This window comes from Hemicordylus capensis, chromosome 5, assembly GCF_027244095.1.
Source record: "Hemicordylus capensis ecotype Gifberg chromosome 5, rHemCap1.1.pri, whole genome shotgun sequence".
NCBI lineage: Eukaryota > Metazoa > Chordata > Lepidosauria > Squamata > Cordylidae > Hemicordylus > Hemicordylus capensis.
In genome coordinates, this window is record NC_069661.1 from 166,521,842 (window position 1) to 166,536,671 (window position 14,830).

At 46.3% G+C, this 14,830-nt stretch overlaps 1 protein-coding gene across 5 annotated transcripts; it reads right to left on the reverse strand.

Moving 5' to 3' along the window:
- Positions 1 to 459: 459 nt before the first annotated feature.
- On the reverse strand, positions 460 to 13,366 carry LOC128325727 (hyaluronidase-4-like). Of its 5 annotated transcripts, none has more exons than XM_053251419.1 (4): positions 13,290 to 13,366; positions 11,061 to 11,966; positions 8,983 to 9,072; positions 460 to 6,674 (listed from the first exon to the last, which is right to left on the reverse strand). In XM_053251419.1, exons 1-4 carry the CDS (start codon positions 13,296 to 13,298, stop codon positions 6,255 to 6,257), a joined length of 1,425 nt encoding a protein of 474 aa, XP_053107394.1. In that variant the 5' UTR covers positions 13,299 to 13,366; the 3' UTR covers positions 460 to 6,254. The 5 variants fall into 5 exon arrangements, with proteins under 5 accessions (XP_053107394.1, XP_053107393.1, XP_053107392.1 ...); XM_053251418.1 differs by having other exon boundaries at positions 11,061 to 11,969; XM_053251417.1 differs by lacking the exon at positions 13,290 to 13,366 and adding an exon at positions 13,265 to 13,283.
- Positions 13,367 to 14,830: the final 1,464 nt, after the last annotated feature.

Sequence of the window (14,830 nt, forward strand, 5' to 3'; positions counted from 1 at the left end):
CGTTTGTGTTTGTGTTTGTTGCTACTGCTGGCTGGGGCTCCTGCACAGGACAAGGAAGAAGGAGACCAAACCAGCAAACAACAACATTATCATCATCGCCAACGCAGTAAAGTCTTCACAGTGGACAAGGTGTGTGTGCTTTCCCCCCCAATTATTATAATATCTTTATTTAAAATTATACTGGGGCGGCGTGGTGGACAGTGGGCTTGCAACTGGCTTGAAGTTCTTCTTGGCTGGGTAGGTGGCGGCGTGGCCGGTGGGGCAGGGGCGGCCTCCCACCCCAAGATGGAAGAGGCAGCGGCGGCGGCTCACATTGCACCTGGGGCCCGCGGCACTGGCAGAGAGCGGCTCCTGCCTGCCCTTTCCTCCCCCCCCCACCAGATACTTCATTAAGTGCATAACTCTGTTAGTTAAATAAATTGGGCTAAAAAGTGCTAGACAAAGGCTGCATTGCATTCTTTTCTGGAATTTTATTTGGGCCTTTGGAGGAGTTCTGGCTGTTGCAAATTGTACCACCCTATTTGGGTCACAGAGGTTTTGCAATCAACTCCTCAGAATCTGCAATGTTGCGACACAGATCTGACATGAATAGCAAATAAAACATATTTCCAAAGGTTTTAAGAGAGACTTAGTTGTACTTTGAACATTCATCATGTCTTATCTTTGGCAAAGATAAATTGCAAGTGCAAGCACAGCTGAATACATTGTTTGAAGACCTTATAGCAAAGCAGCTTTAACCAGGACCTGATAAGTGTTTGTCAGGTAAAACAGGAGGATGTTGGTCTCAAAAGGAAATCAGATGTTACAGTTCCATAAGGTCTAACATTTATTGTGTCAATCAAACTAAAATAGATACAAATAGTGCCTTCTTGATAGGAAGAGAGCAGGCGTAAACCAGGGGGTTAATGAGCGTGAGTTGTATTTGCTGCGTTTTTGGTTATTTATTGCATTTTTGGTTATTTTTGTAATTTTTGAGGTAATATTATGGTAAAATAAAAGTTTTCTGAAAGATGTGTGTCAGATGTTGGGGCAGGGGGGCGGGGGAGCGCAATTTCAGTGCTTGCCCTAGGAGCTGTTTTCCCTAGTTACGCCTCAGAAAGCTGGTGTATCAGTCAAAGCTTAAAGAAAACACTTCCAACCACCGCCTCAACCTAGGACACTAGGGGGAAGTTAGGATCCAGAAGCACCCCCAGACTGCTTCTTCTAGGGAGGTGTGACCCCATCCAGAACTGGTAGATCCAAATTGTATCCCGAAACCCCACTGCACAATAAGTACCTCCACCTTATCTGGATTCAGTCTCAGCTGATTATCCCTTATCCAGCCCATCACTGCCTCCAGGCAGGCATTTAGGGAGGTTATGCCTTCACCATCCGGAATCTTCCCAAGAGGTGGAATCACTGCAAAGCACTGCCTCCCACCCCAACCCTCTCAGACGCTCCAGAAGGATACTGTGGTCGGTAGTATTGAAAGTTGATGAGAGATCCAACAAAGTCACACTCCCTCTGCCCATTCCTAATTGGAGATCATCATCAGACCAACTAAGGCAGCCTCTTCCCCACAGCCCATTGACTGAGATAGCCCTAACTCTGGAGAGGCAGCATAGCGTAGTGGTTGGAGTGTTGGACTAGGACTGACAAGACCCGGGTTCAAATCCCCATTCAACCATGAAACTCACTGGGTGACTCTGAGTCAGTCATGTATCTCTCAGCCTAACCTACCTCACAGGGTTGTTGTGAGGATAAAAATAAACATGTACACCATTTTGAGCTCCTCAGAGGAAGAGTAGGACACAAATATAAAAAATGAACATGAAATGGTCCTAAAAACAGCAGGTTTTTTGACCACCACAAAGCTTAAAACGTGTGTAGTTATGGGTTATAGCTGAGGCAATGATAAAGACAGCAGTTACATAATGTACAAAAAGTGGCAGTGGAACCTTTGGAAGAAGTCAGGGGAAAATGAAGCAAGAAGAAAGCAACTCACTGGCCAGCAAAAGCTCCTCACAACACCAGCCACAGTCATGTCAATGGAACTTATCTCATCGAGACTAGGGTCTCTTTGATGCCTTTCAGTAGGACTCATTTGTGAAAAACTTTGGTGGATTGTGGGCTGGATCTTTTTTTGAGCTATGTTATTCCTGCTCCCCTTTCTCTTACTTGCTTCCACAGCTTCCCTTTTCAATTTATTCTGCTTTCTGTCCAAAGACTTTCTCCCTAGATGGCACTATTAACTTGCATGCCCCTTACAAAGTAGAAGAGTTCTCCATTTCCCCCCTTCATTTCCATTAATACGGGGAAAGGGCTCGCCATAGGATGGAGAGAGAGCAGCAAGAGCTGCTAATTACATTCACCTGATTTTGAATTAAGGGCCGATTCCTGCTCATGGCAGCCAGGAGCTGAAGGATGTTAAAACTGATCTCTCTAGGCTGAGAGATACATGACTGGCCCAGAGTCCACCAGTGAGTTTCATGGTTAAATAGGGATTCGAACTCGGGTCTTCCCACTTCCCAGCCCCTTCTCTCCTCTTCTAGGTAAGGCACAGATACTCATCAAGAGGTTCGATGTTTTCTATATGCATTTGCTGAATGCCTGCCTGCCCTTAGGTGGATGCAGCTCCTCCCCCAGTGGCCTTGAAAGCACTTCAGGAGGGCAATAAGCCTGGCTCTCTGGCTAGATGCAGGTCAGGCGTCTCTGGGTGTTCCTCCCCCAGATCAAAATCTCCAAGGCTAGCTAGTCCTGGGGAACTCCGAGCGATGGGTCCCCCACATCATTCAAAGTTAACATTAATGTAATAGCAATGTAAACCTCTGAGACTTGCTTTTGACCAAACAAACTGCCTAGAAATTTGAATTTTGGTGGTATATAAATGTGTAAAAAAAAAATTAAAAATGAAATCAAGAATTCTTTCCTTCTTTCCTTCCAGGGGCAGAGGAGGCAAGAGCAAGCAAGAGCAGGCCTATCAGCTCCAGCAGCCACTTGGGGGACCGGAAGCTGCTGCTGTCCCCCCTGCTGCAGCAGCCTGGGGCTGGTTCTGAGAAAACCACCCTTTTTTTGGGTGATCCAGCACCTGTGGTGGGATCACCCAAGAAAAGGGTGAAGTATCCAAAAATATCCACCAGCCAGCCCCAGGCAGTCAGCTGCAGCGAGGGGAAGCCGCCACAGGAGGGCAGACCACCAGCCCTCCTGGGGAAGATCCCCAAAGCCGGTCTTCGTCTGGGCAATGCCCGGGCTGGGAGTGTGCCTTCTGGGGTGAAACCCCTTCCCCACCTGGGGGAGGGGAGACACCCCAGAAGGTTGCTGGAGACCACGGTGGACCCTGAAAGAGGACTGACATCTATCCCCAGGAGCAATGGGGTTGTGGACCTTGGGGGGGCTGGGCAGGGCTTCTTCTCACTGGGGGAGAGCCATTTCTCTGGCCGGCCCAGTGAGATGGCTCTTCCCCAGATCGCGTCATCTGGGAAGAAGACCCTGACCCCAATGGGGAGACCTCCGCCAAAGCCTCTGCCATCAAAATGGCATGATCCATCGGCTCGGCGGAGAGTCGAACCATTGCCAGCGCTGACGATCAAAGCGCTGGGGCCCCCCAAGACAGGGCCACCCCCTTGCTACTGGGGACGTCCACCGTTGGTCTCCAGCTCTGTGGCCACACCAACGCCACCACACTCCTGGCCAAATCCACGCCCTTGGGAAGAACCATCTAACCTTTCCCAAGGGCCATGGATTCAGGGGCAGCCCTTACTGAGACCGGCTGATCTTCCGGCGGCAACCCCTCGGAGGTGAGACAGCAGCAGTGGAAGGGACCCCCCCAAATGCCATCACCTGGCTGCTGGAGCACCCCCGCTAGCTCTTGCTGCTTCTTCCTTGCCAAGATGAGACAACTTGTCCTTTGCGGACATCAACTACAGTCAGGCCTGGCTGTCCCCTCTGGATGAGACCTCGGAGGAGGACCTGGATCTACACCACAGATCTCAAAGGATCCAAGATGCCCAAGGTCATCTGAAGGCCCCATACCCCAAGACCACATTCAGCCAACCAACGTAAGGCCATCGAAATCACTGTTACCATCGACTTGGATTCCGAAGGGTCACTAAGGGAAACAACATTGGCACAGACTCAACAAAGCCTGAGACTACAGCATCAGGCAAGGTTCCTTGAAACCATCTAGAGCCTTGCCCTGGGGCAGAGTTACTTGTCTCCAGCCAGAGCTAAAAGGATAAAAGCCTGCAGTCTGAGCTGGCTCCTTTTTGGAGCATGCAGAGCTTTCTTGACTCTCCAGTCTTGCCCTGTTTTCTGATTCCTGGCCCTCACTGCTTAACCTTGGCCTGCCTGCCTGATTCTGCCTTGCCCGCAGTACCTGCTGGATTCTGGTGTGACTTCGACCTGCCTGACTCTGATTCCGCCTTGCCCTCAGTACCTGTTGTATTCTGGTGTGACCTTGGCCTGCCTGACTCTGATTCTGCCTTCTCCTCAGTACCCATTGAATTCCAGTATGACTTCGGTCTGCCTGACTCTGATTCCGCCTTGACCTGAGTACCTGCTGGATTCCGGTGTGACCTCGGCCTGCCTGACTCTGATTCCGCCTTGCCCTCAGTACCCGTTGGATTCCGTTGTGACCTCGGCCTGCCTGACTCTGATTCCGCCTTGCCCTCAGTACCCGTTGGATTCCGGTGTGACCTCGGCCTGCCTGACTCTGATTCCGCCTTGCCCTCAGTACCCGTTGGATTCCAGTGTGACCTCGGCCTGCCTGACTCTGATTCCGCCTTGCCCTCAGTACCCGTTGGATTCCGGTGTGACCTTGGCATGCCAGACTCTGATTACGCCTTGCGCTCACTACCCACTGGATTCTGGTGTGACTTCAGCCTGCCTGGCTCTGATTACGCCTTGCCCTCAGTACCGGTGTGACTTAGGCATGCCAGACTCTGATTACGCCTTGCACTCAATACCTGCTGGATTCCGGTGTGACTTTGGACTGCCTGGCTCTGATTACGCCTTGCCCTCACTACCTGTTGGATTCTGGTGTGACTTCGGCCTGCTGACTCTGATTACGCCTTGCCCTCAGTACTCACTGGCTTCTGGTGTGACCTCGGCCTGCCTGACTGATTCTGCTTTGCCCTCAGTACCCACTGGGTACTGGCAGACCTCGGCCTGCCTGACTTTGATTCTGCCTGGATGCCACAGTTATTTGCTAGCCCTGGCAAATGCTAGCCCTGGCATATAACACCCACACAGACTAGGACCTATCCCTTTAAGAGAAACCAGCTCCTCAAAATGTTCCTTCCTCCTGTTAGTTTGAAGCGGTGGGGGGGTGGGGGGAGGCTTGATTCTCTTCTGTTTAGAAAAGCTTGCTCACCTCCTTAAGCTGCTTCTGCTCTTCCCAAAGTAGGCTTCAAACTGAGCTCAAACCGAGTAGGCTTCAAACAGCTCTGGGACAGAGATCCACACAGCCAAAGGATCTTTTGGGAATAGTTCATGAATGTTCTTTATCTCTGGTATTCAGATTGGACTGCTCACATTATTGGCACTGAACTGGGGTTCTTATACCCCAAATTGATTGGAAATAATGCAGTTGAATGGATTCTAACTCTATTTCATTCATTCTAGGCATAACATTGATTCGTTATATTACTGTGTGCTGGAAAACATGCAGTGTTGGTGCCTCACTAACCATGGCTTAACCATTAAAAGATTAACGAGCCTGACTTGTATTTTTCAGCTGATATTATGGTAAAGTTATCTGAAAGTTGGGTGTCAGATGTTTGGACAGGGGGCGCAATTTCAATGCTTGCCCTAGGTGCTCTTTTCCCTAGATACGTCTCTGGGGGCAGGATTGTATCAGATTATCTGCCCTCACTTTTGTCCTGTTTTACTGCACTACAGATGCAGGTGAAAGCAAACACAGGCCATATCCAGGCCATACAATCTGCCCAGGGGATGCATGATCTCAGCTCTGATTTTCAGGTTTCCTTTGCATTAACAAAGTAACAGGAAGCTACTATGCAGAAGCTCCTATAAGCAGCATTTTCAGAATCTTCTTGCCTTGATCACTGTCTGTAGACAACTCTTTTGCAGACCCAGTATTTTCTATGCATCAGTATCAAGTTGAATCACTTTTAAAGCTGCAACTGCAACTTTAAGGCTACTCAGGAGCAAACATGCATCAGATCGTGCTGCACAGATCATCAGGTTTTTTAAATTGCTTCTGTCTTCTGCAGCCGGATGCTGATGTGACAGATCCTGGAGGAACTTAGTGCAGTTTAAGTCAGAACTAACATCTCAGAAATTAAAAAGGTTAAGAATGCCAAGTTTATCATAACTGCTCCTTTGGATGAGAGTAAATTGGCAGCATTTCCAGGATGCCAGCCTGAAGTCTTAATCTCCCTGCAAGCAGCTCCTCCAAATCCTTGATAACAATGGCAGGTGAATTTCGCTGCCATTATTTGAAGATCAGTAGGTGATGCTTCCCCTCTCACAGTAAATCCCTGTTCTTCTGAAGCTTCTATTTGGAAATTGTCAGGATTCAAATGAAGATAGTCCAAGGCCTTCCAGCTTCTTCGTATGCATCGCCCATTGTTCTGACAAAGATGCCTGCTACACAGCTCTGCTGCTTTGGTTACATTGATGATGTAGAAACCTAACTCGGAGGAAATGAATTGTTTCACCTTTGTGCAGTTGACCTTTGAAGAGCAGAAGACAAATGTTACAAATGGTATGAAAGCATGGCCAATGTCATTTCTACTAGTGCTACTACTGCACACTAAAATGGACCCTATATAGTTTTAAACCAAAAGAAAATAAGCCCATTAGAAAGAAACATGAGAATTTATTTTTATTTTTATTTTTTTAGATTCCTGATTTCACATTGCTAGACGTTCTTGAAATTTGTGCTACCAATAGGCTAACACCATGCAAGAAAGGACAGGGCAATTGAATAGAAAAATGGATTTTAGCAGCTGTGGCTTATCATATACAGGCTGTAAAAAGTTGTACCCACTGAAATTCCCACTTCTAGATAGGTTTTGAAGATTCAAAGGCCTGATCCTCTTTTGTACCTGATCAAGTCACCTTGTATTTATTGTGAAGACTGAAAGAGATGCATAGGGTGGGGGAACAAAGGATGTCTTGTCTTTAGGGCAGTGGGCTCAACTAAATTGCACTGATTTGATGTAATTGCTTTACTGAAAGTTCATAATTCATCTTGCTTAGGGTCCATGTTTAATATTTTGCAGGTTTGTTGTATTGTGCTTTTCCCACCTTGGCAACATTATGGCACGACAAGCTATACTTGCTGAAATTTCTTCCTCTATACAAATACAACAAGTTCAGGGGTCCTATTAGATCATGCATCTGCTCACTCTAATTGTCAGGTAAGTTTTAAAAGCAGTGGGGATCAAATAGGTATACGTCTTTGCCAGAGTAGTCCTCTAAAGAAAAAGGTGATAGATGGATACATGTATTTCCCGGCACCTGACAGAAAGCTACCACCTCCTCGATCTAAAAAGCAAAGCAATGTCATGCCGTGTGAGTCCAATGAATCCTTGCAAGCTTTGAGAAAGTATACCTTTGCAGCAGTAGGCCCCTAGAGGAACTATTACTAGACACTGGCTTTGTTTATTAATGTGGGGTATAGAAGTTGAACTTAGAAGGAGCTAGACAGATTCATTGTTCTTAAAAGGGGGGTTGGGGATGAAGTCAAGTTTAAGAGTGTGCACGGACTGGTTGGCGCGGTTTGGTCTGAATTCGGACCAAACCACGGTTATTTGAACCAGTTCGGTCAAACCAATTGGCTGGGCTGGTCAGTCTGATGAACCAGCTCAAAGCTGTTTATGATCGAATCACTTGAACCAGCCCAGTTCACAGCAGTCCAGTTCACTATCAAACTAGTTCTGCACATCCCTAGTCAAGTTAGGCATCTAAATAAATCAGAGGATGCAAGAGTGGGTGGTCCCAAAGGGAGTGGAGAAAAGCTATGGCTGAAGTGAGAAACATAGCAGGAAGCAATCAAAGCACAGGAATGGCAGATAGTGTGCCTTATTGCACAGATGGGAACAAAGACAGAGGCAAAGATGAGTTACAGTTAGTTGTAGAGAGTGAAGCAAACCAAAGACCTGTAGAGGCCATTTGGATCAAAAGCTTGAAAGGGGGCGGGGGGTGGCTAAAGCACCAAGACACCTGGTAAGATGGAGGCAGATTCATGGCTGAAGTTTCTACCGGTCAGAATAAAACCTGAAGGGTGTAGCTCAGGCTGCTTCCTCTGGTTGGGTATATCTGAGAATGACTACTGGATGAGCCCTTATACTCATATCCTCTGAATCTTCCCTTGTACTTGTATTCTACCAGTCTATAAGCTGATGTAGAATCATGGGGAATAAATACCTTAGACCTAGAGGCAAAAGCTCCTAACCACTCAGGGGCATTTTTAAACAATTTCTCAAATGAGTGGCAACTTTGCCCACTCACTTGCAATGAATCACTTATTGTTGCCTACAATAAGTATGCAACAAACTTATATCCGTTTCATGCCACTTTAATTGTCAAGATTTCCCAAAAAATCTTGGGTACTGCAGTTGAGGAAAGTGCTGAGAATTCTGTTCAAAATCTCTCACTGTCTTAACAGAACTACAGTTCTTAGAAAAGGAAAATGTTTGAATAAGATTGTAAATGAGTAAGACTTTGCTGCAAATATTTCCTTTACAGCCTGACCTTGACCTCAAGAAGAGGATAACTGAAGGCCACCTGACTTGCATGACACTATTCATCTGGGCACAGAGATCTAACAATATTTATTCATAACACACTTTTTTCCTCTCCTACTGCTGACCTGTGGGCATCATTACACCATCTTCATAAGCTAGAAGAGAAGGAGTTGTCAGCTGAACTGCTTTCTTAAAATATAAACAAAATGAAAACAGGATAGCATGGAGCCAAAATTATGTCTACAGCATTGAATACTATTCCCAAGTTAGAACTGAGGCATTGGTTTACCTCGGATGAAGTTAAATTCATGTCTCCCCAAATAACAATTCCTGCAGCTCCCAACGCAGCACTTTCTCCAATAGTGCTAACAAGATCTTGCTACATTGGAAACAGAAGAAAACATCATCAGTCTATTACTGTTCTTTCACTACTTATCTTACTAAAGAAAGGCAGATATACAGTTAGTTAAAAGCTCACAGGGTCATGTAGATTACGAGGGGGCAATCTTGAAATAACTGGACTACCAACTCAATGGTAGGTATAATGATAACGAAGAACATCTTTATGTTCTTCTTTATGTTTATAAGAACATCTTTATGTTCCACTTACATTTTACTGCACTCATTCCCCCCACCCCATTATATGTTGTTTCAGTGGTGAACAGGCTAACTTCACATCCTTAGCAAAGATATTTTGTTACTTTAATTTCGGTGGAGCTGTACCAAACTGATGGTAATCTGATTATTTGATGAACTAGGAATGGTCTTACTATTCAAAATATGAGACTAGATTTTGCCTCTTTTGAACATTCAGAATGCCAGAAGAAAGAATACATCTTGGTCTTCTTTTTTAAGGCCGAATTCAGACATAATAGGAAACTGGAGGTTCCTTCACTTTCGGTTTCCATAGCCATATGTCCAAATGCTGGCAACCAAGGTTTATAACAGAAAGGGACCTGTGGTTTCCCACCCTGAATTCCAGTCTAAACCTTCAGTTCAGAGTGGATTTCTGCTGCCGCAAACTCCATTTCTGCGGTGCCAGCATTACATATGAACGCTGATACCACATTTGCATCCTCATTGAACTGGAGTTGAAGGATGAAGCTCATCCCTCACTCTGGCTGCCATTGGCTGTCAGGGCTGTCCTTCATCAAAGCCTCAGCAGCTAGTTCCCCCTCCTCTCTTCAATCAGCATGACAGCAGAGAGGCAGCACCCCATTTCGCCAAATGCAGATGTGAGACTGTGGGTCCATTGGGCCCACAGTTCGGTGTTATGTCCGAAGGCAGCATTAGAGTCATACAACTGAAATAATTGTTCTAAGAATAATTGGTTTATTTAAGATGTTTTCTTGGACACTGGTCACTTGCATGTCTGTGAATATAAACAAAGGAACATAGGAAGCTGCCATGTACTGAGTCAGACCATTGGTCTATCTAACTCAGTATTATCTTCACAGACTTGCTATGACTTCTCCAAGGTTGCAGGCAGGAATCTCTTTTTGCCCTATCTTGGAAAATACAGGGAGGGAATTTGGAACTGAGATGCTCTTCCCAGAGTGGCTCCATCCCCTGAGGGGAATATCTTACAGTGCTCACACTTCTAGTCTCCCATTCAAATGCAACCAGGGTGGACCCTGCTTAGCTAATGGGACAAGTCATGCTTGCTACCACAAGACCAGCTCTCCTCTCCTCTGTTTTGTGGTGTCTTGGGAACACCTGTTATATTATGGGAAAGAACAGCTCTTTGGGCTTAAAATGTGCTTTCCCTCCTTAGATCGCTACCTGTACTTAACAAAACCAAAGCTAGTAGTATGTTTTTGTCATCAATTACTCCAGTGCAGTGGGGGAGGGGGTGAACCCTCCATTTAAAAAACAACAACTTTGGTCTTATTCAGACAATATTCTAGACCAGTAGAATTTACTGAATAACACCAATGTTTTTTCCCCAACCTTGGGTCCCCAAATGATGTTGGACTGCAACTGCCATCATCCCTAGCCACAATGGCATTTGGGAACCCTTGCTCTAGGCAAGAAGAGCACAACATGAAATCAAGTTAAATAAACATTTATGTGCATAAGCCTATGCAGCAAGCCACTCAGAGAAATGTTACAAAAGTAACATATAGAGCCGGGTCTCACAATCAGTGAGACCCGGTTTGGGGAGCTGAGCAGGGAGAGCGGGCTAAGCTAGGTCAGTATTATTGTCCCTGTGTTGCAGGTGGGTGGCTGAAACTAAACTGTCTAGGATGTTCTTGACTGACATGAGATTTGAATTAAGATATTGCTGCCACACAGCTCACATGTGCTTAATTGCTTCGCGATGCCCGTCCTATAGCTGCAGTTGCTATTATTCCCAAAATAGCTTACCTTAGAAAGAAATAATAATGGTTCATCTCTATAGTCTAGTCGGGTATAAACAAATACCGGCAGAGTATAATCATGTGATGTCATGGAAGAAATCCTCATAGATTCCTTAACTCTAAACTGTGAAAAACGCAATATATTTTCACTGTTTCCAAGGGATTTCTTAATGCCAATGGAAGGATACAGAGCGGCACTGCTGTTCCACAGCCATGAGAGTTCATTATTCCTCAACACTTCGCTCTCTGGACAAGAGCCAGTATAGTTCTGCTCATGGAAATTGTAATTGTGGCAGTCAGGATATAAGTAGTATCCCCACAGGCCCTTGGGTCTACTTTGAAGTCCCAGCTCAATTGTCTCCTTCATGAAAGCCTGAGCACTTTGTTCAAAGGAAAGTCTGGCCAAATGTTCAACGGCATTTGCAGAAACATTTTCTTGCATTTCAGAAATGAGTTTCCTCGACTGCCGCCTGTAAACATCTTTTGTACTCCAGTTGCGATCCCACTGTGGCCTCCAGTGCTCCCAGTCTATGACTGCTAATCCAGTGAAATTCTTATCAGGGATGTAGTAGTTAATGTCCTGCCTAGCTTTTTCCAGGTGGGTCTTTAAGCTGAAATTCTGAGGCAGGCCCCCATTAACAGGGATTTCTTGCGAAGTATACCATGGGTAATATCCCAACCTGTTGACATAAAAGATAGTCACGTTCTGTCCTCTTGCTTTAGCAAAGGGGCTTCCAATCACATGGAACATTTTCAGGTTAATTGTGACATTATATCGCATTGAGCAATGATCTGTTGGTGCATTCCAGGCAGCTAGAAAAGGCTTCCTTTGAAACACTGGTGGCTGAGCTGGTTTCATGGCAGAAGTAGAGCTCCAGATAAATGTTATCCGTAACCAGGCTGTAAAGTGGACCTGCTGGGCAACAGATAACAACATTCGAATTTTCAAGAACTCTCATGATGTGAAAAGCCATTGCAAACATATCTCCAAATTTCACTAGGTTTTCAGAGGACTCGAGAAAAGAGGCAATATTATCATGGCTGTATTCTTTATAAAGTGCTAAAAAACCAAACAACTCTATGCATGTATATCTACAACTGCAATTCTAATCACACTAAAGCACAATAGGACTTATGTCCAATGAAACAAGCAGCAAGGGGGTGTATGCTTATCAAGTTTCATATAGCCCTGCCTCAAGTCATAATGGCTCCTCCTGCTTCAGCTAAAATTCAGAGAACTAGCTTAACCCACACAGAGCATCTGCACACTAGTACTTAAATGTTCCCCTCACCCCCTACCACAGCCACCTCACCTCAGAGATCTCTCCACCCTCACCTGAGCTGCACTCCTGCTCCTCCTCCTCCATCCCATGGCTTCCATCCCCCTCACCACTCTTGGTCGCGGCTGTGGTGTTGCTAGCACCAGTTGGCCAAGCTGCAGCCCCCTAACCCCAGAGATCCCCACCCCCTCACCCTGAGCCCTGCTCCTCCCTACAGCAATAGCAGTTGACCAGACCCTTCCTCGCTGCCACCATGGCCACTCATTCCCCTCAGGATGCTGACTGGCCCGGGCCCATCCCTCACCTGCCTGCCTCCCTCTGCCAATGGCCTCAGTAGGCCTGAGCAGCAGGAGCGGTTGACCAGGCCTTTCCTCGCTGCTGCTGTTGCCATGGCCACCAGTTCCCCTCAGGCTGCTAACAGGCCCAGGCCTGTCCGTCGCCCTTCCTTCTTTCTCTCTTCCCCTCCCTTCTTTTTCTCTCTTTCTCCTCCACCCACTCTTCCTCTCTGTCTTTCGTCTTTCTTCTTCTTCTTCTTCCTCTCTCTCTCTCTCTCTCTCTCCCTTCCTTCCTGAGTTATCAGATCTTGTTCATCTTGTTCCCTCATCTAATTCACACAGTGGCAGCCTCCTTCTCCTGAAGGGGGTCTTTCCTCCCTCATGACCCCTCAGGGGCGTAACAAGGCTGGAGTGGGCCCAGAGACAAAATTTTAAAATGGGCCCCTCGCTGATACATACACACACACACTTCACAATATATAGTCGTGTGACTTGCCTCTGGGGGGCCCCTCGAGGCGTAGGAGCCCCCAGGCAGCTGCCTCCCCTTGCCTAATAGTAGTTATGCCCCTGTGACCCCTCTTTTCACAGACCCCTGCCCACTATCCTTTTATAGAGAGAGATTATTCTCTCCTCTACAATCAAGCACATCTTCTGACCAGTAACAGTTGCATTCCAACTGACCTTAACCATCAAATGCTCCTCTATCTACATATGCATAACTATCATATCCCTATATGCATATGGAATCCCCACTGCCCAATCACCACAGTGCTTCTGCTCTCACCGGTTCCTCCTTCCTATCTGCATATGGAATCCCCACTGCCCAATCACCACGGTGCTTCTGCTCTGTTTCCTCTGATTGGTAAAGCATTGTGTGGGTGGGGCTTGTCACATATGTCCTTAGCGATTTATAAATATGAATACCATCTTTAGGTTTAAGAGGAAATGATGTCACTAGCACTCATATCTTCAGCAATAAATTTGAAAACATATTACCATTTTACTCTGAAAAGCTTAGATCAGAAGTTAACTAAGACCATAATCTTATCCACCCTTAAGATTAAGTCCCACTGCACTTAGTCAAGTTTGCTTCTAGACATGCATAGCATCAGATTAAATATATATTTAAAAATCCACTTACTATATTTCTAACACTTTCCAGATTTGCTCCATGATTTTGAGGTGCTGGTCTCAAAATCCTTTTATTTCAAAAGGATGCTTTGGACCTGATTTCTCTAGATTTGTCCTTAGCTAAACAGTCTGAGTTTACCCCTCGTTCTAGGGCAGGTGTATGGCTCCCGAGCCTTGTGTGACTATTAATATGACAAAAATAACATGTATTTCGGGGGTGGCCATCCTGAGGCTCTCCAGGGGTTAGATAACTCCTTCCATCATCCCCAGCCCAGTTTATTTCAGCTGGGATTGATGGGAGTTGTAGTCCCAACACTAAGCCTCAGGATGGCCACTCCATATTTTTTATCTTATTGCAATCACAGTTAATATTGGTTGTGTTTCTTGCTGTGTGTACATGATATGTATTTGTGTGTGATCTTGCAATATTTTAGTTTTGTGTTTTTGTTTTGTTTTAAAGGCTCTTGTTCATTGAAAGCTATGGCGGATTAACGTAGTAGCAAATGTAGCACTTGCTACGGGCCCTGCGTTTTCGAGGGCCCCGCACGCCCGGCTCCCAACTGCCCCTTCTGCAGGGGCGTAACTACTATTAGGCAAAGGGAGGCAGCTGCCTGGGGGCCCCCCACGCCTTGAGGGGCCCCCCAGAGGCAAGTCACATGACTCCCCAACACCTGCAGAGCTTCCTTCATTATGATCCTACCTTCATATTTCTTCCTTCGACCCGGCTAGTATCTCTCTCCCTGTCTCTCGACCCTCCCTCCCTGCCTCCCTCCTTGTGTGTGTGTATCAGCGAGGGGCCCATTTTAAAATTTTGTCTCTGGGCCCACTGCAGCCTTGTTACGCCCCTGCCCTTCTGCTCTCTCTACTTGGTGCGTGGGGAAGAGCGTGCTGAGAAGTGGACTCTGTTGACTCCTGCCTCCGCCGTGGCTGCAGTGAGCGCCTGCTCTCACTTCACTTGCCTCCGATTAGCAGGCTCAGCTCAGCTGTAGTGCGCTCCTCCCCTGTCAACAAGTAATGGGCATTACTTGCAGATCTTTATCAGGTGCTTAGGTTTCCAGCTGTACTATTTCTAAGTGCTAGATTGTGGATTT